This window comes from Henckelia pumila, chromosome 2 (genome assembly GCF_033568475.1).
Source record: "Henckelia pumila isolate YLH828 chromosome 2, ASM3356847v2, whole genome shotgun sequence".
NCBI lineage: Eukaryota > Viridiplantae > Streptophyta > Magnoliopsida > Lamiales > Gesneriaceae > Henckelia > Henckelia pumila.
Window position 1 is genome coordinate 107,608,541 of NC_133121.1, and position 16,585 is coordinate 107,625,125.

The 16,585-nt window shown below is 37.1% G+C and overlaps 3 protein-coding genes across 6 annotated transcripts; 2 read left to right on the forward strand and 1 right to left on the reverse strand.

The window, feature by feature from the left end:
- The first annotated feature begins 332 nt into the window (after window positions 1-332).
- On the forward strand, window positions 333-4,392 carry LOC140880600 (uncharacterized). 4 transcript variants are annotated; one of them, XM_073285178.1, is made up of 11 exons: window positions 335-671; window positions 804-916; window positions 1,647-1,753; window positions 1,917-1,953; window positions 2,094-2,189; window positions 2,407-2,603; window positions 2,805-2,888; window positions 3,121-3,171; window positions 3,214-3,258; window positions 3,476-3,601; window positions 3,747-4,392. In XM_073285178.1, exons 3-11 carry the CDS (start codon window positions 1,725-1,727, stop codon window positions 4,195-4,197), a joined length of 1,116 nt encoding a protein of 371 aa, XP_073141279.1. In that variant the 5' UTR covers window positions 335-671; window positions 804-916; window positions 1,647-1,724; the 3' UTR covers window positions 4,198-4,392. The 4 variants fall into 4 exon arrangements, with proteins under 4 accessions (XP_073141278.1, XP_073141279.1, XP_073141280.1 ...); XM_073285179.1 differs by having other exon boundaries at window positions 337-671; window positions 3,121-3,163; window positions 3,218-3,258; XM_073285177.1 differs by having other exon boundaries at window positions 333-671; window positions 3,121-3,258.
- Window positions 4,393-5,011: 619 nt separating this feature from the next.
- On the forward strand, window positions 5,012-5,803 carry LOC140885134 (pathogenesis-related protein 1C-like). Its single transcript, XM_073292068.1, has one exon. It carries the CDS (start codon window positions 5,076-5,078, stop codon window positions 5,688-5,690), a length of 615 nt encoding a protein of 204 aa, XP_073148169.1. The 5' UTR covers window positions 5,012-5,075; the 3' UTR covers window positions 5,691-5,803.
- Window positions 5,804-5,901: 98 nt separating this feature from the next.
- Window positions 5,902-8,308, reverse strand: LOC140884755 (protein ALUMINUM SENSITIVE 3). The gene is made up of 3 exons (XM_073291603.1): window positions 7,849-8,308; window positions 6,598-6,843; window positions 5,902-6,357 (listed from the first exon to the last, which is right to left on the reverse strand). Exons 1-3 carry the CDS (start codon window positions 8,080-8,082, stop codon window positions 6,043-6,045), a joined length of 795 nt encoding a protein of 264 aa, XP_073147704.1. The 5' UTR covers window positions 8,083-8,308; the 3' UTR covers window positions 5,902-6,042.
- Window positions 8,309-16,585: the final 8,277 nt, after the last annotated feature.

Below are 16,585 nucleotides of genomic sequence, written 5' to 3' on the forward strand. Positions count from 1 at the left end.
TTATACCTAATAATTGGGCTTAGAAAGAAACATTATTGAGACCTAACATATGAGTCTACTTGTAATTTAGTTACGTCACGTTCATATACCCTTGCTAATAGCCTAATTGGGGTCCGGCCCGTATAAATTTGATTTCAGAATGCGAACCGTCAACTGACATCGGTTCATTCCCATCGGAAGTTAACTATTCCCAGAAGTTTCAGTTGCATTCAAGCATCAAGTTCAAGCCCTTTGGAAATTTCATACTGTAGGTAATCTCGCACTCTTTCGGGATATTTGTGTTTATTCTCCCACTTGTGTAATGGTAGTGATTTGTGGTCGTGATTTTTTTTTAGAATGGATTATGATGTTATAGTGTCATGAACTCATGATTGCGTTGCGATGATTTGGTTTCGCGGCTCTTTTCAATGTATTTGTTCTTTCTTGTTTTTGCCGAGTCGTGATGGTGTTTCCTGCTTAAAGGTTTTTGCCACCACCCGAAATCGTGTTTAAAGATTTCGCGCTTTGTTGATGAAGCGTTTGTTTATTGTATCATTAAGTCTGGGGTTTCTTCCATGAAGATTGCTAAAGCATTCGTACGGATGTAGTTGAAATTTTCGGTGAAAAATTCATGCCTGAGATGAGAGATATTTTGTCTGAGTGTAGGTGTCCCGGTTCTTGTCTGAAGAATGGTAGAAATTTCCATTTTCATCCTCGTGTTTACACACTGCATTCTTTTGCTAATTTCTCTTTGATATAATTGTTGACCTCCATTGCATTTCTCATGCTTTTAAATTTACAAACATTGATCATTGATGCTTCAGATTGAAATGCCTCGTCGTCATTGTTATAACGGTAATTCTCGCCTGTATGTCGGTCACTTATCTTCAAGGACCCATTCTCGAGATTTAGTGCATATGTTCAGCAGATATGGAAGGTAACTAATGGGTTTCGGCTCTCCCTGGCTTTACACAGTGTTTGTGCTTCCTTTAGTTTTGAAATCGTTTCAAATTTCCTGCTTATACATTCAATCGGTGGCTGCATGAGTTTTGAATTTTTTATTATACATTGTTGTCCTAGTAAAGAAAAACCTATATCTATTTCCAGTACACATTACCATTGATGCTCTAATACATCTCCTCTTCATTCTTTGCCACCATGTTCGGCGGGGTGTCCTCGAGGTGTACTTCTGTATTGGACAACGAAATCTACATTTTAGCTTCTTTTTTAGAATAATGATGATAGGGTGTTCCAAGCACTACTTTTATTATGGTTCTTCTGCAGCATTTCACAATGAATCACTGTGGAACAGAAGCCGTGAGACAGCTTGAAGTTTATGCAAAACTGAACTAGAAACTAGTTAGTGATGATGTGAAATTAACTAATACTTCCCACTGAAACTTAAATCAGCTATTAAAAATTGGTTTGTGTAGATATCCGACGAATAATGGATTTTATCCTCCGTAACAAACCTAGTTTTTGCCTCTATTTGCATATGCATCTGAGTTTAGCTACCTATGGATGTGGTTTTCCTTTTTATCTCCATGTAAGAAAGCAGTTGCTTCCCTAGCATTGTTCTTGCTGGGGATTTTAATGATTGTGTTTTTTGCGATGCAACTATGGGCCTGTAGGTGTCTTTGAATTTAACTAGAATGATTCTGTTGAAGGTTTCTGAGCGTGTATGCCTCATCTGGTGGTCATTGGTGGGAGGGTGAACTTTGCCTGACCTGGTGGTCAATGTTGAGATGGTGGATCGGATGGAATCTCACTCATTGTTAGAAGCTTTTGACGGGTCTTTCTATGTTGTGTTTTGATGTTTTTATGGAATTTGCAACAATCAAATTGGTGTTTTGTTCTTCTTGAGGACCAAGTGTCATGCACCCCAGTACTTGAGTAAGTTTTGATGGCCTTACTGTTTCTGGCAACCATTTCCGCAGATGTGACGTGCACGTGAGGCAAGACCATGCCTTTATTGTATGTACCACCACTCTCTTTCTTACTTTTAAATTTGTTAACCTATATGTATTTCATTTTGTGCCTGGCTGACTGGGCATTTTTCAATGGTTCCGTATTGGTGTTCTACGTTGGTTTTGTTTCCATGGCATACTTTACAGGAATACAGTAATCATCAGGATGCTGATAACGCAATATCTCACTTAGATGGTAGAGATGTTGATGGACGTCGGATCACTGTTGAATTTGCTAAAGGGGTAAGATCCTTTTGCTCTCTTTCGGTTAAGCTCTTTTGACGTATTACTTTGCATTTAAACAGCAATGACTGCTTTTTTTATTTTATCAACAGATTCATGCACCAGGTCGTTAATTTTTCAATGATATATGTCGAATGTATGAAATTACTGCAATAATTTCTTTTGTTATTTCTGTTCATGAAAATTTCATGTGTGAATTTCCATGCTTGTGGTGCAGGTGCCTCGGGGAGCTGGAGGGGTTCGAGAATCTGCAGGCAGGGGTCCCACACCTGGTTCTGGATGTTGCTTCAACTGTGGCCAAGATGGCCATTGGGCCCGAGATTGCACAGCTGGAGATTGGACAAATATGTGTTATCGCTGTGGTAAGAGAGGTCATATAGTAAAAGACTGCGAGAACAATCCTAAAAAGCTGAGGTACTTCTGTTTCTAAGGCTATAGTGACCTGTTTTATTTTCTGCATTGAATTTTGCCTGTATAAGTTGGTTTTTCACCGTCTCTGCTAGTTATACTTAAATTCAATGAGCATATATTCTTGCTAATCATTAGTTCCTCAGAAACCTAGTTTTGCTATGTGATTGTTGGTTTGTTTTCTCGTGAATTTTGCTCTATGCGTAGTTATTCACGTTCACCCATGAGGTCACGTGCTCCACCCCGTGGCCGGAGTCGGAGTCGGAGTTTCAGTAAAAGTCGTAGTCACAGGTAGGTGGTTTCATTAATTTATTTTTGGGAACATGTTATGAAATCATTGAAATGTGAGAAAATTTTCAGATTAGATTGCATAATTGCTTGCATAAGTTGGTTTTTCACCGTCTCTGTTAGTTATATTTAAATTCAATGAGCCTATAGTCTTGCTGATCATTAGTTCCTCAGAAACCTAGCTTTGCTATGTTATTGTTGGTTTGTTTTCTCGTGAATTTTGCTCTTGGCGTAGTTATTCACGTTCATCCATGAGGTCACGTGCTCCACGCCATGGCCGGAGTCGGAGTCGGAGTCGGAGTCGGAGTCGGAGTCGGAGTCAGAGTCAGAGTCGGAGTCGGAGTCGAAGTTTCAGTAAAAATCGTAGTCCCAGGTAGGTGGTTTCATTAATTTATTTTTGGGAACATGTTATGAAATGTGAGAAACTTTCAGATTAGATTGGATAATTGCTTGCATAAGTTGGTTTTTCACCGTCTGTTAGTTTTATTTAAATTCAATGAGCCTATAGTCTTGCTAATCATTAGTTCCTGAGAAACCTAGCTTTGCTATGTGATTGGTTGGTTTGTTTCCTCATGTGACTTTTGTTCTAGGCGTGAGCGTAGTTATTCACGTTCACCCATGAGGACACGTTCTCCACGACGTGGCAGGAGACGGAGACGGAATCGGAGTCGGAGTCGGAGTCGGAGCCGAAGTTTCAGTAAAAATCCTAGTTACGGGTAGGTGGTTTTATTAAATTTATTTTTGGGAACATGTTATGAAATGTAAAAGAAAACTCTCAGATTAGATTGGATAATTGATTGTTAACAAATCCAGAAAAATTTCTTTAGCATATACAATCTCACTTGAAAATATTTTTGCCAGCCATTCGAGGTATAAAAGAGGTCGAGATGTTGTGTATGATGAAAGGAGATCATTGAGTCCAATTGGTGTAAGCTCTGAGCGGAAGAGACGTGCCTCACCCTCCAAATCTGGGAAACACAGCTCAACTCCTGCTAGAGACAGTGCAAGAGAAAGTGGAAGCCGTGCTCCAAGGAAAGGAGAAGACGAAACCGGTCAAGATGGCTACATTAACAGTCCACAGGAAGGCCCTTCGCCTAGGAGAGGCAGAAGGGAAAGGGAGAATAACGGTTATAGTGACAGTCCCAAGGAGACTAGTGGTAGCCCCACAAGTCCAGCAACTACAAGGTACGAAACTGCAAATGGTAATAACCGCAGCCCTAGCCCAATCCGGGAGGATGAATGGAGTCCTATCCGTGATGATGGTAATTACACTCTCCCAGAGGTAGCAGGTCGCCTTAAACAAGTGGTGTAAAAGCTGCTGAAACTTTGTTCGGTTACGGTGGGTTCTTGAGAACGTTGGTTTCGCTGTCGCTCTTATGTTTTAGGTTAACTGGTACTAATAAACTAGAACGCTTAACTCTATTTTTTTCCAATGTATTCTAACGTGAGAAGTGTATGGAACTTAACAACCACTAATGCTTTCCAAAAAGAAACTACTACCATTTATTTTCAGGCGACACACAAAGAAATTTTATTTTATGTTCATTGTCGACAAGACCATCAGGTTAAAAAAGAACAAGATACGTTATTTGGGATGAAGATTCTCAAATTCTGTGCTTTGAAGAACATATTCCTTCATGTAACCAAATTTCTCCATTGATTTCTATAATAATATACTGTTTAAGTTTATTTGTTTAATTGATCATCATAAATCATATGTTTTTCTCATTCTTCAATGATCAATAATTGAATAAATATAAATATATATTTTGAAAGGAGAATGAATGGATTATGCCATGGGGCTTTGCAAAGCTCTCTCATGGATATGCATGAGACTCAATCGAAAGATATTTGAGATGAATGCTTAGATGAATGCCTCATTTCTCCCAAAAATGAAAAATCCAAATGTTGGTCCATAACTAAGGATTGTCAAACTATAGTTCTATTATTTTCGTTAATCGATTAGTCAACTCATACTTTAATATAAATCGAGACGCTCTTTCATTTCTTAACAAAGTAGTTTCCTTAGACCTCAAAAAATAAAATATATATATTTTTTGAAAGGTAAATATATTTATATGAAAGTTTTGGCTCTCTCATTTGACGCTGCGCTCTTTTTACAGAGAGTGGCTCTCAGAGAATATCAACCCATTGCCCAAAAAAACAAAAGAAAGACAAGAAAATTAAGCGATGTGGAAGGCTAAAATTCTCTTGTTTTTATTCATTGCCGCCGCCTTCATCGCTTCCCCCGCCGTCGCGGGGTTGGTGCACCGTGTCCCGAAAACCAAGCTCAAAAGGCGCAACCCGATCAAACCCCTCCCGCCGCCGCAGCAATTCGTGCCCACATTCAACTGGGAGCAAAAAGAATACCTGAACGCTCACAATTTTCTACGCCGGAATGTCGGGGTTCTCCCGCTCACGTGGGATGCCACCTTGACTGCTTCGGCCCACGCCTGGGCGGAGCAACGCCGCGTGGACTGCGATTTCCGCCACCACTCTCCCAACCGATACGGCGAGAACCTGTATTGGATGGATTACGACGTCCACACGCCGTCGCAGGTGGTTCAATCCTGGTTCGACGAGCAGAGGTTCTACGACGCCGCAAAAAACGTTTGCAGGTGCCTGCCGGAGAGAAACGGCTGCGAATGCGGCCATTTCTTGAACGTTGTCTGGGCCACGACGCAACGGGTCGGGTGCAGCGGCGCCGTCTATTGCGACGGAAACAAAGGCGTGTATGTTGTTTGTCAATATGATCCTGCTGGATTGATCGAAGGTGCGGACCCTTTCGCTGTTGCTGGATCGTGAAAAAAACTCCATTTTCTGTAAGATTACACACGAAAGAATGGAAAGTTTCTTGAAGATATTAACACTCTGTTTCCATTTTATATGCATTTGAATATGACAAAGATTCATTTATATGATTGATTACAAGTGTCATGCTTCTTCAAACACATCCTGCTTTGAAATTTGAATTCATGTTCATACATACATATGCGTTGTGGACAAAAAGGAGAAGGAAAACGTTCTCACACACAATTCATTCATAGAGGAAATGGGATATTGTACAATTCCAACAAGCATTTTGCAAGGATTTGCATCAAGTAACATAAGCGAATGGGTTAAATCTGGTTCAAGAACTCGAAAAAGAATCCGAATTTCAATCTACAGAAAACACTGCCACTTCCAACTGGTAAGCCTTGGTGAAGAACGAAGGCCAACAAAGATAAGTCGACATGATGCTACTCACGGTGGAAGCCCCGATGAGCATATTCATAACCACAATCTGCAGCTGGATGGCCTCCAAAGGAGAGGCTCCCCCCATTATGAGGCCAGTCATTGCCCCCGGAAGTGATATTAGTCCTACAGTTTTCGCATTATCCAATACCGGGGAAAGTGCGATAACCAGTGCCCTTTTCACCTGCTGCAACGTCGCCTGTCGCGGAGTAGCCCCCAGAGCCAGAGCCGTTTCCACCTGCAAAAGTATATCATATAATCTTAGTGGTTGAGTCGATGCTGCCTTTGGGGTTGCTACCCTAGGAGAGATCGAAGGGTGAGCATTGATCTGCAGATTGATCTAGACGGTTCATGCTGCCTTGGGGTAGCAAGCCCTAAGGGCAGCATGAACTGGTCCCTTAATAACACACATATAACATAACAAGAGAACATAAAACACACTTTTTTTTTCCTTTCTTTAACATTTCGGGACATATACCAGATTCATCTGTATCTTGATGTCGTCCCGGAGTTTTTTCATCGTGACACCGGTGACTGTCATCGCGTTCCCAACCATCATCCCTGCAACGGGGATGATGTATCGTGGGGTGAAAGGGAAGACTCGTAAAATCACTAGCAAAAACATAGTGATCGCCGTTCCGGTTAGTATAGCCGCCCCCGCCACATACTTCCCTCTTGGAACATGCTTTGCTCGTTGCCCGGCCGTGTAACCAGCAACAGTAACCTTCAAATGACCATAAAAAATGTTGTAAAAATTAGGCCAATACCAACTCTTTTTTTCCCCAGTTCATTTTCAGACAAAGACAGTATATATATATATATATAGCTTCATAGCTTGCACTATCAAACATTCTTCCAACAGCATCGTGTCTTATTCCTAATAAATATCGATAAAATACTTCCATTGACCAAACCATAAGACAAATCAGCAACACTAAATTAATACTCCATAAGTTAATAACATGTAATCGAAGCAATTTCCTTGCTATTTCTTTGTTTCTCAAGTGGCGCAAGAAACCACCAAACATCGCCTGTCTTAGTTAAAAAATATTCATTATTTTATTAAGAGAAGACGTAAAGCAGAGTCACCCACAAATTATTCCGTACACAACTAAGTACCTGGAGCTGGATTCATGATGAAAAATCTCTTAAAAATCATGCACTGATAAACATGGTTCGCAATCGCGGTCGCGGAGGCTGCCATTCCAGTTCCATTGATATTTCACGAAACGGGCGCGATTATCGTCGCGAAGTATTTTAATAATAAAAATATAAATAATTATATAATTTGGAATATTTTTAATTCAAAAAAATTAAAAAAATTACATAAAACGTTCCGCGATGACCGCGAAATTCATGAAATCGCCGTTCCATTACGGCCGCGAAATCGTCGATATTTTAAAGAAGAACAGTTTTATATTAATCAATCGTTTTCAACTGAAACTTTGTCGCGGCAGCTGCCGTTTCCGTTCCGGAACGGCCGTTCCACCTGTTCCGCGACCCATTTTGCGAACCAAGTGATAAAATAGAAAAAGAAAATATATATATATAACACTAGCGTTTATGTTTTCTTTTCTTTTATTGACAAAAGGAGATCGGTGAAAAACAAAACACCATGAATCATGATATGTGACAACCAAATATATTAGTTTTCAAGATCTTTAAACGAAAGGGAAAAAAAAAAGCATGAGAATGGGGATTAAATAGCATCGATCGATTAATTTCATACCATGAAAAGATAAGCAAGAACGATCCACGCAGCATTTTTCTGATTGAAAATAAACTGCAGAACGAAGCCAATGATAGAAAGCTGAAGAAAAGCCCTGAAAATGGAGTAAACCATTTCCCACTCCAATCCCAGCCGCTGCAAATAAGACAGAACCACCGCAAGAACCACCACCGCCAACGCCAGCACCGGTTGTATCATCCCTTTCAAGAATTCCGGCACCCATTGCCAGTCCATTGCTATAACACAGTTGGATCCGTTAACCCCAAACGTGGGCAAGAAAATATATAGATGTGGGGATACAAATCTGGTGGCGTACGTATATTTATTTGTTTGTGTGAAGGAATCAGAAAAGGCCTTCCCCTGATGAGCTCAAACCTTTTCCCATGTTAAAGAGTTTGAGAGATGATGAGATGAGATTTGGGACAGGACATTTTAGTGTAAAAAAAGTACGTACGACATACATCCGGAATAGGTACCACTTGGAGCTAGGGGATCCATCTCGTTGACTCCTAGGGGAGATTCTTTTAAAATTAATTAATAATCAGTAAAAAAGTTGGGGACAAAGTATTTAGTGCTAACCACATTCATATTAATCATAACCAGTCTTACTATTTTAGTATTACGAATCAATTTTATGAAATGAGTCTTTTAAAATCATCCCAAAAAATTTATTATTTTTTATGAGATCGATCTCACGAGATACTTAATCTGTATAGTTTTGGGAGAGTATAGATGTATGTAGACCTAGTGGTTGTGTATGATACTAAGTCGATGGTTTTTATTTTTTTTATCGAAAAAAAAAATTTGACCAAGTTATCTTTGATAATGACATGTTTATTGCATTGGATTAACTCTATTGCTATTGATTTCAAATTAAAGGTTTTTTTAAAGTAAAAAAAAAATAGCGACCGTCCCAATGTTAATACCCACAAGTAGAAACTTGATCATTATTATATATAGGTGGTGTAATGAAATGAAACGGAATTGCTCATCACATATGTACTGCATTGATCCTCATCACATCTCGCCCGTTTATACCTACTTAGCCTTCAATAATTTCACTTCCATAAAATATCAATATCAATAATAATTAAGGTATTGTTTTATTTTGTGTACATGATCTTGAAAAAGGGTGTCAAAATCCCCAGTCGCACAGTCATTGTAGAAGCAAGTGTACAATAATATCATTTTTGGCATCTTATTTTTATGCGTCAGAAGCATTGTTTGGTTCGTAGATTAAATTTTGAAAAATCCATAATATAAAGATGATGTATGGCGTAAATGCCTACGTGTGGCTCAGTTGAAAATGATACAACGATTCTGATTTGTCAAGTTCAATCGTGTGATTGATGCCTTGTGAATAAATCGGTCTAGATAGAACCTCCTCCATCCTTTGTCAGCAAATTAATATTTGGTGCTAAATTTTTGCCCACGTTAAGACATATCCAAGACAAACTTTCCGTATAGTGGGTATGATATATATATAATATTATATTTATATCTATGTCTATATTATTATTCTCAACCCTTAAAAGATTTCTTTTAATAATTGTGTTTGGACCTCTTTCGTATATTTTTATACTCATCAAAAATAATATATTAGATGATCAATCTATTCATTTATCCCATCTTTCGATGTGGTTGTTTTATTATTTCATGAATTACATATTTAAATGATGCTAGAAATCACTTTTGTCGTTAATTCATACATGATACATATACATAATATAATATTGTACCACATTGCTAGGATAGAGTACTGGGAGCCCTTAATATAGACAAGGACAATCATCACCTCTAGAGCTAGCTTTTGAGGTGAGTTAGGTCCAAGTCTCATTTCTAATATGGTATCAGAGCTCAGGTTCTCCGTGTGTTGGATCGCCCATAATTGAACTGCCTATAATTAGGTCAATCTTCAAGCTCCAAATGTTCATTCCTGGGCGTTTAGATCACCCGTTAATATCTCTCTCCACGCTCCAGATGTTCATTCCTAGGCGTGTGGGGGTGTGTTGAAATATTGTCTCACATTGGTAGGATAGAATACTGAGAGCCCTTAATATAGACAAGGGCAATCCTCACCTCTAGAGCTAGCTTTTGAGGTGAGTTAGGTCCAAGTCTCATTTTTAATATAATACAAGAACGATTAATATGTCATAAATTATTTTTCAAAAATGAAATGTGATATTATATCCCAATTTTCCCATTAATATAATATATAGATTGCAAAACATGAAATAAAACAAGTTACTCGGAATTTATGAACTTAAACTTGATTCACGAGTCCAATGTAGATGCACAACAGATCTATCATGCAGTAAAAACAAAAGAAATTGATCTTACAGAGTTTGGAGGCATTATTGGTCACTTGTAGAAATATAGTAGCAACTCAATCTAGTCTCTCTGTTCACTTTGTTCGTAGACAAGCTAATGAGATTGCACATGTGCTATCTAGGCATTCTCGTTTTTATACTAGTTTTTTTATTTGGTTGGAGACACCAGATTGTATTGGTGAGCTCTTGACTTTGTATTCTGCTGATTCTAGTTCGCAATGAATGAAAGCTTTTTGAGGTTCAAAAAAAAAAAGTAGCAACACGAATACTTTATGATCCAAGTTTGAGTGCAAGAAAGAATATTTACTATCGAATTATTTCGACTAGATATGGGACTTAGGCGGATGTATGGGGTCCACGCATAAATCACATAGTCTAAAATAATTTATCCACATACCCGCAAATTAAAAATTTCCATATTCCACTAAAAAAGTTTTCTCATGTTACTCATACATCATCAATGCACAAAATTGTTCTGCAAAGATTACTGGAAAATATTCCGGTACTTGTGTTACTTCCTCAAAAACCACTACTATATCCTCTTCCCACTATTGTTCATCCTAAATTAATTTACATTTTTTCAGACTTTTGAACAGATTTATGTTTCATCTTGATCATCTTCATTGCCAATGTTCTCAAAGGAATGTTAACATCTAGCGGTGCAAGCACTTCTTCCAACTCATGCCACTCGAGATCTTCAAAGTCACCATCTTCATATTCTACCCTATACCACCCGGTTTCCTTGTCATATCGAATTACTTTACCATAAAAGAATTGCTCCCCAAACAATTTTTTAACGCTTCTTCCTTCCAACCAGTTGCCAAAGCCAGCAAGTCTGTGAGGCTGCGCATCGGTAACAATGCAGGGATGGATCTTGGCTACGCTTGCAGGCGGGTAGGGTAGCCCATTTATGACGATGGCTGGTTCTCCAGGTATCTCAAAGACTCCGGTTGATGAAGCCTCTAATAAATCATCATTGCGAGAGTTATCCGGATCCATTCCTCTTTTTGAAAGCTGGTAGAAAGAATTCGACCTACATACACAATATTTAGTGATTTGACCATTTCAAGAACATGCTCTTATTACCATATTTCGGACCATGCTAGAGTATATTAGTTATGAACAAATGCAAGGGTGGAACATGAGATGCAAAAACAGTGCTCTGATATTGCTGCCATTATAGTGCTAAGAAAGGATTTCTCCGCAGAGGATCATGATAGTCTCAGCCATATGTTGCCAAAAATTAGGCATAATAAGCAACATTTAAAAGTGAAACAAAGTTTTGGTGCTCAGTGTAGTGTCATTTGATTTTTAAAAAATCAACCTCCATGATCCTTTTCTAGTACTGTACAATATCAAAGTCATGCTGGATGGTTATAGACAACGATATCCTGCAGATCAAAGGAGAAAAGATGTCATGTTTCTTGGGTCATTATTCTAAAATACAAGTCACTCCCTCAAATTGATCCTTGAGTCAATCTGGGCATTAACAAACTCTCTTCTTCTCTAGCACAACAGATTAAGCAAAAGCTTAATCAAGTCTTTCTGTAGCCTCTCCTTGAACTAGAAAATAAACAACATCTCCGAATATACAACCACCATAAAGGCAAAATCCTCTGTCAGCCAATGCTCCAGCTTCCACATCCTGCATTGCCCATACAAGGCGCAATTCCACTACTCCACACTTGATCTAACAAAAATTTGTGCGTACTCATTTCATCATAGACATTGACAACCGAAGCTTTTCTCAATTACCACATCAGATTTTTTTGCATCAAAGATTTCCAAACGAACAAAAAGAACGAGACTAGAGAAAACTCATTCACAACAATTAAGCTGAAATGATACGCAAATCATTAAATCAGAGAAGAAAATCAAATCAAATCAATTAAACGCTAAAGATAAACGGTTCACAGGGAGTAAAACAAGAAATGTAGATATCAGACAAAAGCCTGACAAATTTTACAAAAAAAAATTGGAAGCAATACTGACCTTTTCGCGAATAAACGTAATTCACGGTGGCCGTTCGACAGCTACTTGAAGAATTTGAAACAATTTGGAAACCCTAATCAACGATAACCTGCGTTTGTTGCTTCCACTTTCTACGTGCTTCCCTGGTCTGAAGTTTAATGTATGCATTCCCCAAAACTATAAAGAAAAAGGTAAAGAAAGAAAAGAGCTTGATACGTTGATGTTTTTACTTGGGCTAATATTATTCCGCACGTCATAATGGTCCATTAGAGGATGGGCTTCTGAAATTTCATGGGCTAATATTGGGCTTGTGGGGATTGTATACAAGCCCTTGCTATTAAGATAATGATTCTAAAAAATAATCAAATATAAATTTTTTTCAGTCCCCAATAACTACTTTTCATAATATTTCCCAACGCAAAAAATTTAAAATTATGTCATTTAGACAAAGAGAGTAATTTAATTTGAAATTTTTTAAAAAAAAATTGTAACAAGCCTAAACATAATAAAACTTGTCTATTTACCTCTTATTATATTGTTACATAAATATTAAATTTTAACTTATAATAATCATCAAATTTGAGATCCTCTAATTGTCATGATTCGTTATTCTTATTTAATATTAACATAAAATTTATCATGAACATCATCATTAAAGGAAAACGTCTATTATCAGTTTATCAGCACAATGTTGCATTGTTGCTATAGAAAAACCTAAATCATATTTAAAAAAACCTATATAATGTTTTTTTTATTTAATTTTAACTAATATTGAAGCTTCGTGGGGTATATATCAAAGAAAACATTGATAGATATAGTGTCGATTTATTGCGCATTTATCCTCAGTCTCTCACTCATCTACCAACTTGCTCAAAGAGGCTAAATTCAGTGTCACTCTTTATTGTGTAAATAAATTGATGATTAATTTCAAGTTGGCGGGACCAATCGAGTGAGGGTTTTTTCACTGTTTACCGTACATTTCATAATTTTTTTCTATTTTAAAGTGAGTGTGTGGAGTTTCTGCTTTTAGTGTAACACGCCGCGCGTGGGGGCGTGACTTAATTATATCACGCCTAAAAATATAGCGTGACTCAAAATATTATTTTTTAAAAACTTGAAATCACGCCAGTCAAAGTGGCGTGATTTCAATTTGTTAAAAATTTGGTTACCTCGGTTAGCGGGTCTAGGCAAACCTATCAAATGGATTGTTTTAATGATTTTATTTGTTAAATCAGACCAATCTATTATGATTATAACATTTTTTACAATTTCAGTTATTAATTGTTCATTTCATTATCTGTTTAATCTCTTATAAAATTGTGTAACCAAAAGTTGGTTAATTGGATTATTTTAGTGATTCTAAAATTTATTATTATTATTATTATTATTATTATTATTATTATTATTATTATTATGAAACTAGTAATAAAATTTTATTTTTATTATTATCATCATTATTATTATTATAGAATGTTATAAAATTATTTATCAAAAATTTGGTTAATTAGATTATTTTAGTGATTATTATTATTATGAAACTATTAATGAAATTTTATTATTATCATCATTAATGGAAAAAATGTGAGCCCCCAACTTATAATAAAAGTAGCGGAAGCATGTAAAACATTTGACTTTACAAGATTAATGAATTTTTTATTATTATTATTATTATTATTATTATTATTATTATTCACGTTGTTCAGGTCGACTATTGAATGAATGAATGAATTGAATTGAGCCTGAACAATAGTCTATATGCCGGATTGCTAGTCCACTGAACAGCGTGAATTTGGTCCGAAAATATAAGTTCACATTGACTCGTAAATGATCGATTGTACGGATCCTAATTGAGTAAATGAGGAAAAGTGATACACCGAATGTTGGTGTGAGCCACCTCTTTAGCCTATGAATTTCACTTTAGAATCCTAAATTGTCGATACAGTTCACTTAGCAATATATTTTGTATCAATACATCACCATTGATTCATGTCATCTCATATTGAATTACTGCACTGATATCGTTTGTCTCGTTATGAATGTATTAAGACAGTTTATGAAACGACCCTAACTCTATAATTAATAAATAAATATGCGGAAATTTTTTTTTTTTTTTTACTTACTAAACAAGATATGTACATATATGCCCATACATATATGCACAGAATAAAAAGATTTAAAAATAAATAAATAAATAAATAACTTAAATAAAAATGCATTCTTTAATAAAATAAATATCTGAGTCTACATTTAATTAAATACTATCATGAGAAAATAATTAAAAACTGCATGCACTAAAATATTTAAAAATAACATTCCAAAACCCAACCACTGAAAAATACTTAAAAATGTAACATACTAAAAATATTCAAAACATGCATAACAACTCAGACATCTATCACGGTCACGGGGTCACTGCATGTCCGCTCATATGTCCTCGCCGCCGGTAGGAGCTACATCCTCCTCTACGTACTCACCTGCACCATACCAGTGTAGTGAGCCTAGAGGCCCAACATGCTAACATAACAAGGGTTTAAAATAATTTAAATCAATTTAATACTAATACATAACATATACAAGAATGAGCATGCTTAAAAATATCATAACATATCATAACTTAAATTAACTTGAATAACATAATACATAAATATTGTTGAGCAAATTATTTTCTAACATCGCATGGTTGTATCCGTAGTGTAACCTTAAATCATACATTAAATACTGATCAACGTGGAAACCAACGTATGTGGCGGTGACGAATCACCTCTTAAATTGGCAGTAAACTGTCCTTCAATAGTTCACATATGGGGACGAATCTCCCTCAAATCTCAAATTGTCACACTACTTCAACTTCCAACATAAAATATTTTCTTATTGCTCAACCTTAAACATTTAATCATACATAAAATTATTTCATGAATGCATGTACTTAAATAAAATGTGTGTCCTTCATATATATTTAATTTAATTTCATACTAACATATACATATTAAAATAACTTCAATGCATAAAAAAAATAATTAAATATATAATCAGGACACATGCAATTTCTCATGGATTGTACTGGACTGCTGGCCCTAAACACTCAAGCCCATTTACTTAAATCTGGCCCATTAACACTGAGACTGGCCCATTAACATACTTAAGCCCAATAAAATTATTCTAAGCCCAATTAAATAATTCAAGCCCATTAACAACCAATTCTGGCCCAATGGGCCCAAAAGCCCAAAGATTGGCCCAATAACTTTCATGGGCCCTAAAGCCCATAAAAATTAGTGGGCTCACTTAATTAAATTAATTAAGCCCAAATAATTAAGTTCAACCCAAAATAATTAAATGGAACTCAATTAAATTTTTGGGATTTAATTAGGCCCATTAAACACCTAAACTTAATAATTAACTTAAAAATAAAATACCCGAGCCCGACTAACTTAACCCGGACCCGGACCCACTAGACTTGACCCATGACTTATTGAACCAGACCCGGACCCAACAACCCGACCCGGATCCCTCAAAACCCTCTAACCCGATCCCCCCTACCCGACCTCCCCTCGGCCGTGAGCAGCAGGCCTTCATGGCCTGCTGCCGGCCAGCTCCGGCCACCCCTGGCCGGAGCGCCGCCGCCCAGACGTAGCCCACGTCTGGGCGGTGCTAACCTACCGTGGCTCAGCCCGAGCCACGGTCCCTACCTCCAACCCGAAGGCCTCTTCCGTCGAACCCTAAACTGCACCCCCTTTGGACCAACATCGAACCAGCGTGCCTCAGCCCCTTTCCAGCCCAAACCAGCCAAACCACACCAACCTAGGGACCCTAAGGAACCCCCTTCAACCTCTGACCAGCAGCCATACAATACATGAAGCAAGAAAACGTGAACATGGAAGAATAACATGAACAAGGTGCATCCCAATCAAAACTAAACGATTTTTTTTTCTGAAATTTCCTTGAGTAATTCTCATGCATACACACGCACACTATTAACCACTGATATAACACGAAAGTAGGGAAAGAATCATGTCTTGCACCGTAGTTTGAAGAGAAAGGAGTGCGTAGAACAATTCCGGGACGACGGGGCGATGACAACCGACTTGGAGGCTTCAAAATCGAGCTATGGTGTTCTTCGTGGAGGTTGCTAGCCGAAGAAGATGATGAATATGGGGTGGGGTGGCGGCTGATGGAATTAACGTGGGGTTTGGGTAGATTAGGTTTTGTTTTTGTTTTAATTAAAATATAGGTTAATTAAATATAGATAAAAGGTTTTAAATATAAAAATATACAACTTAACTTTCAAATAAAAGTTAAAATCTGATAACTAAATTTAAAATCCCGAAATTACAATTTAAGGGAATTTTAAAAATAATTAAAAGTCATTAAAATGGCTAAATTTGGATAAAAATGGACTCCTAAAATTATATAAAATTAAATACTAAAAATTTTGAGGT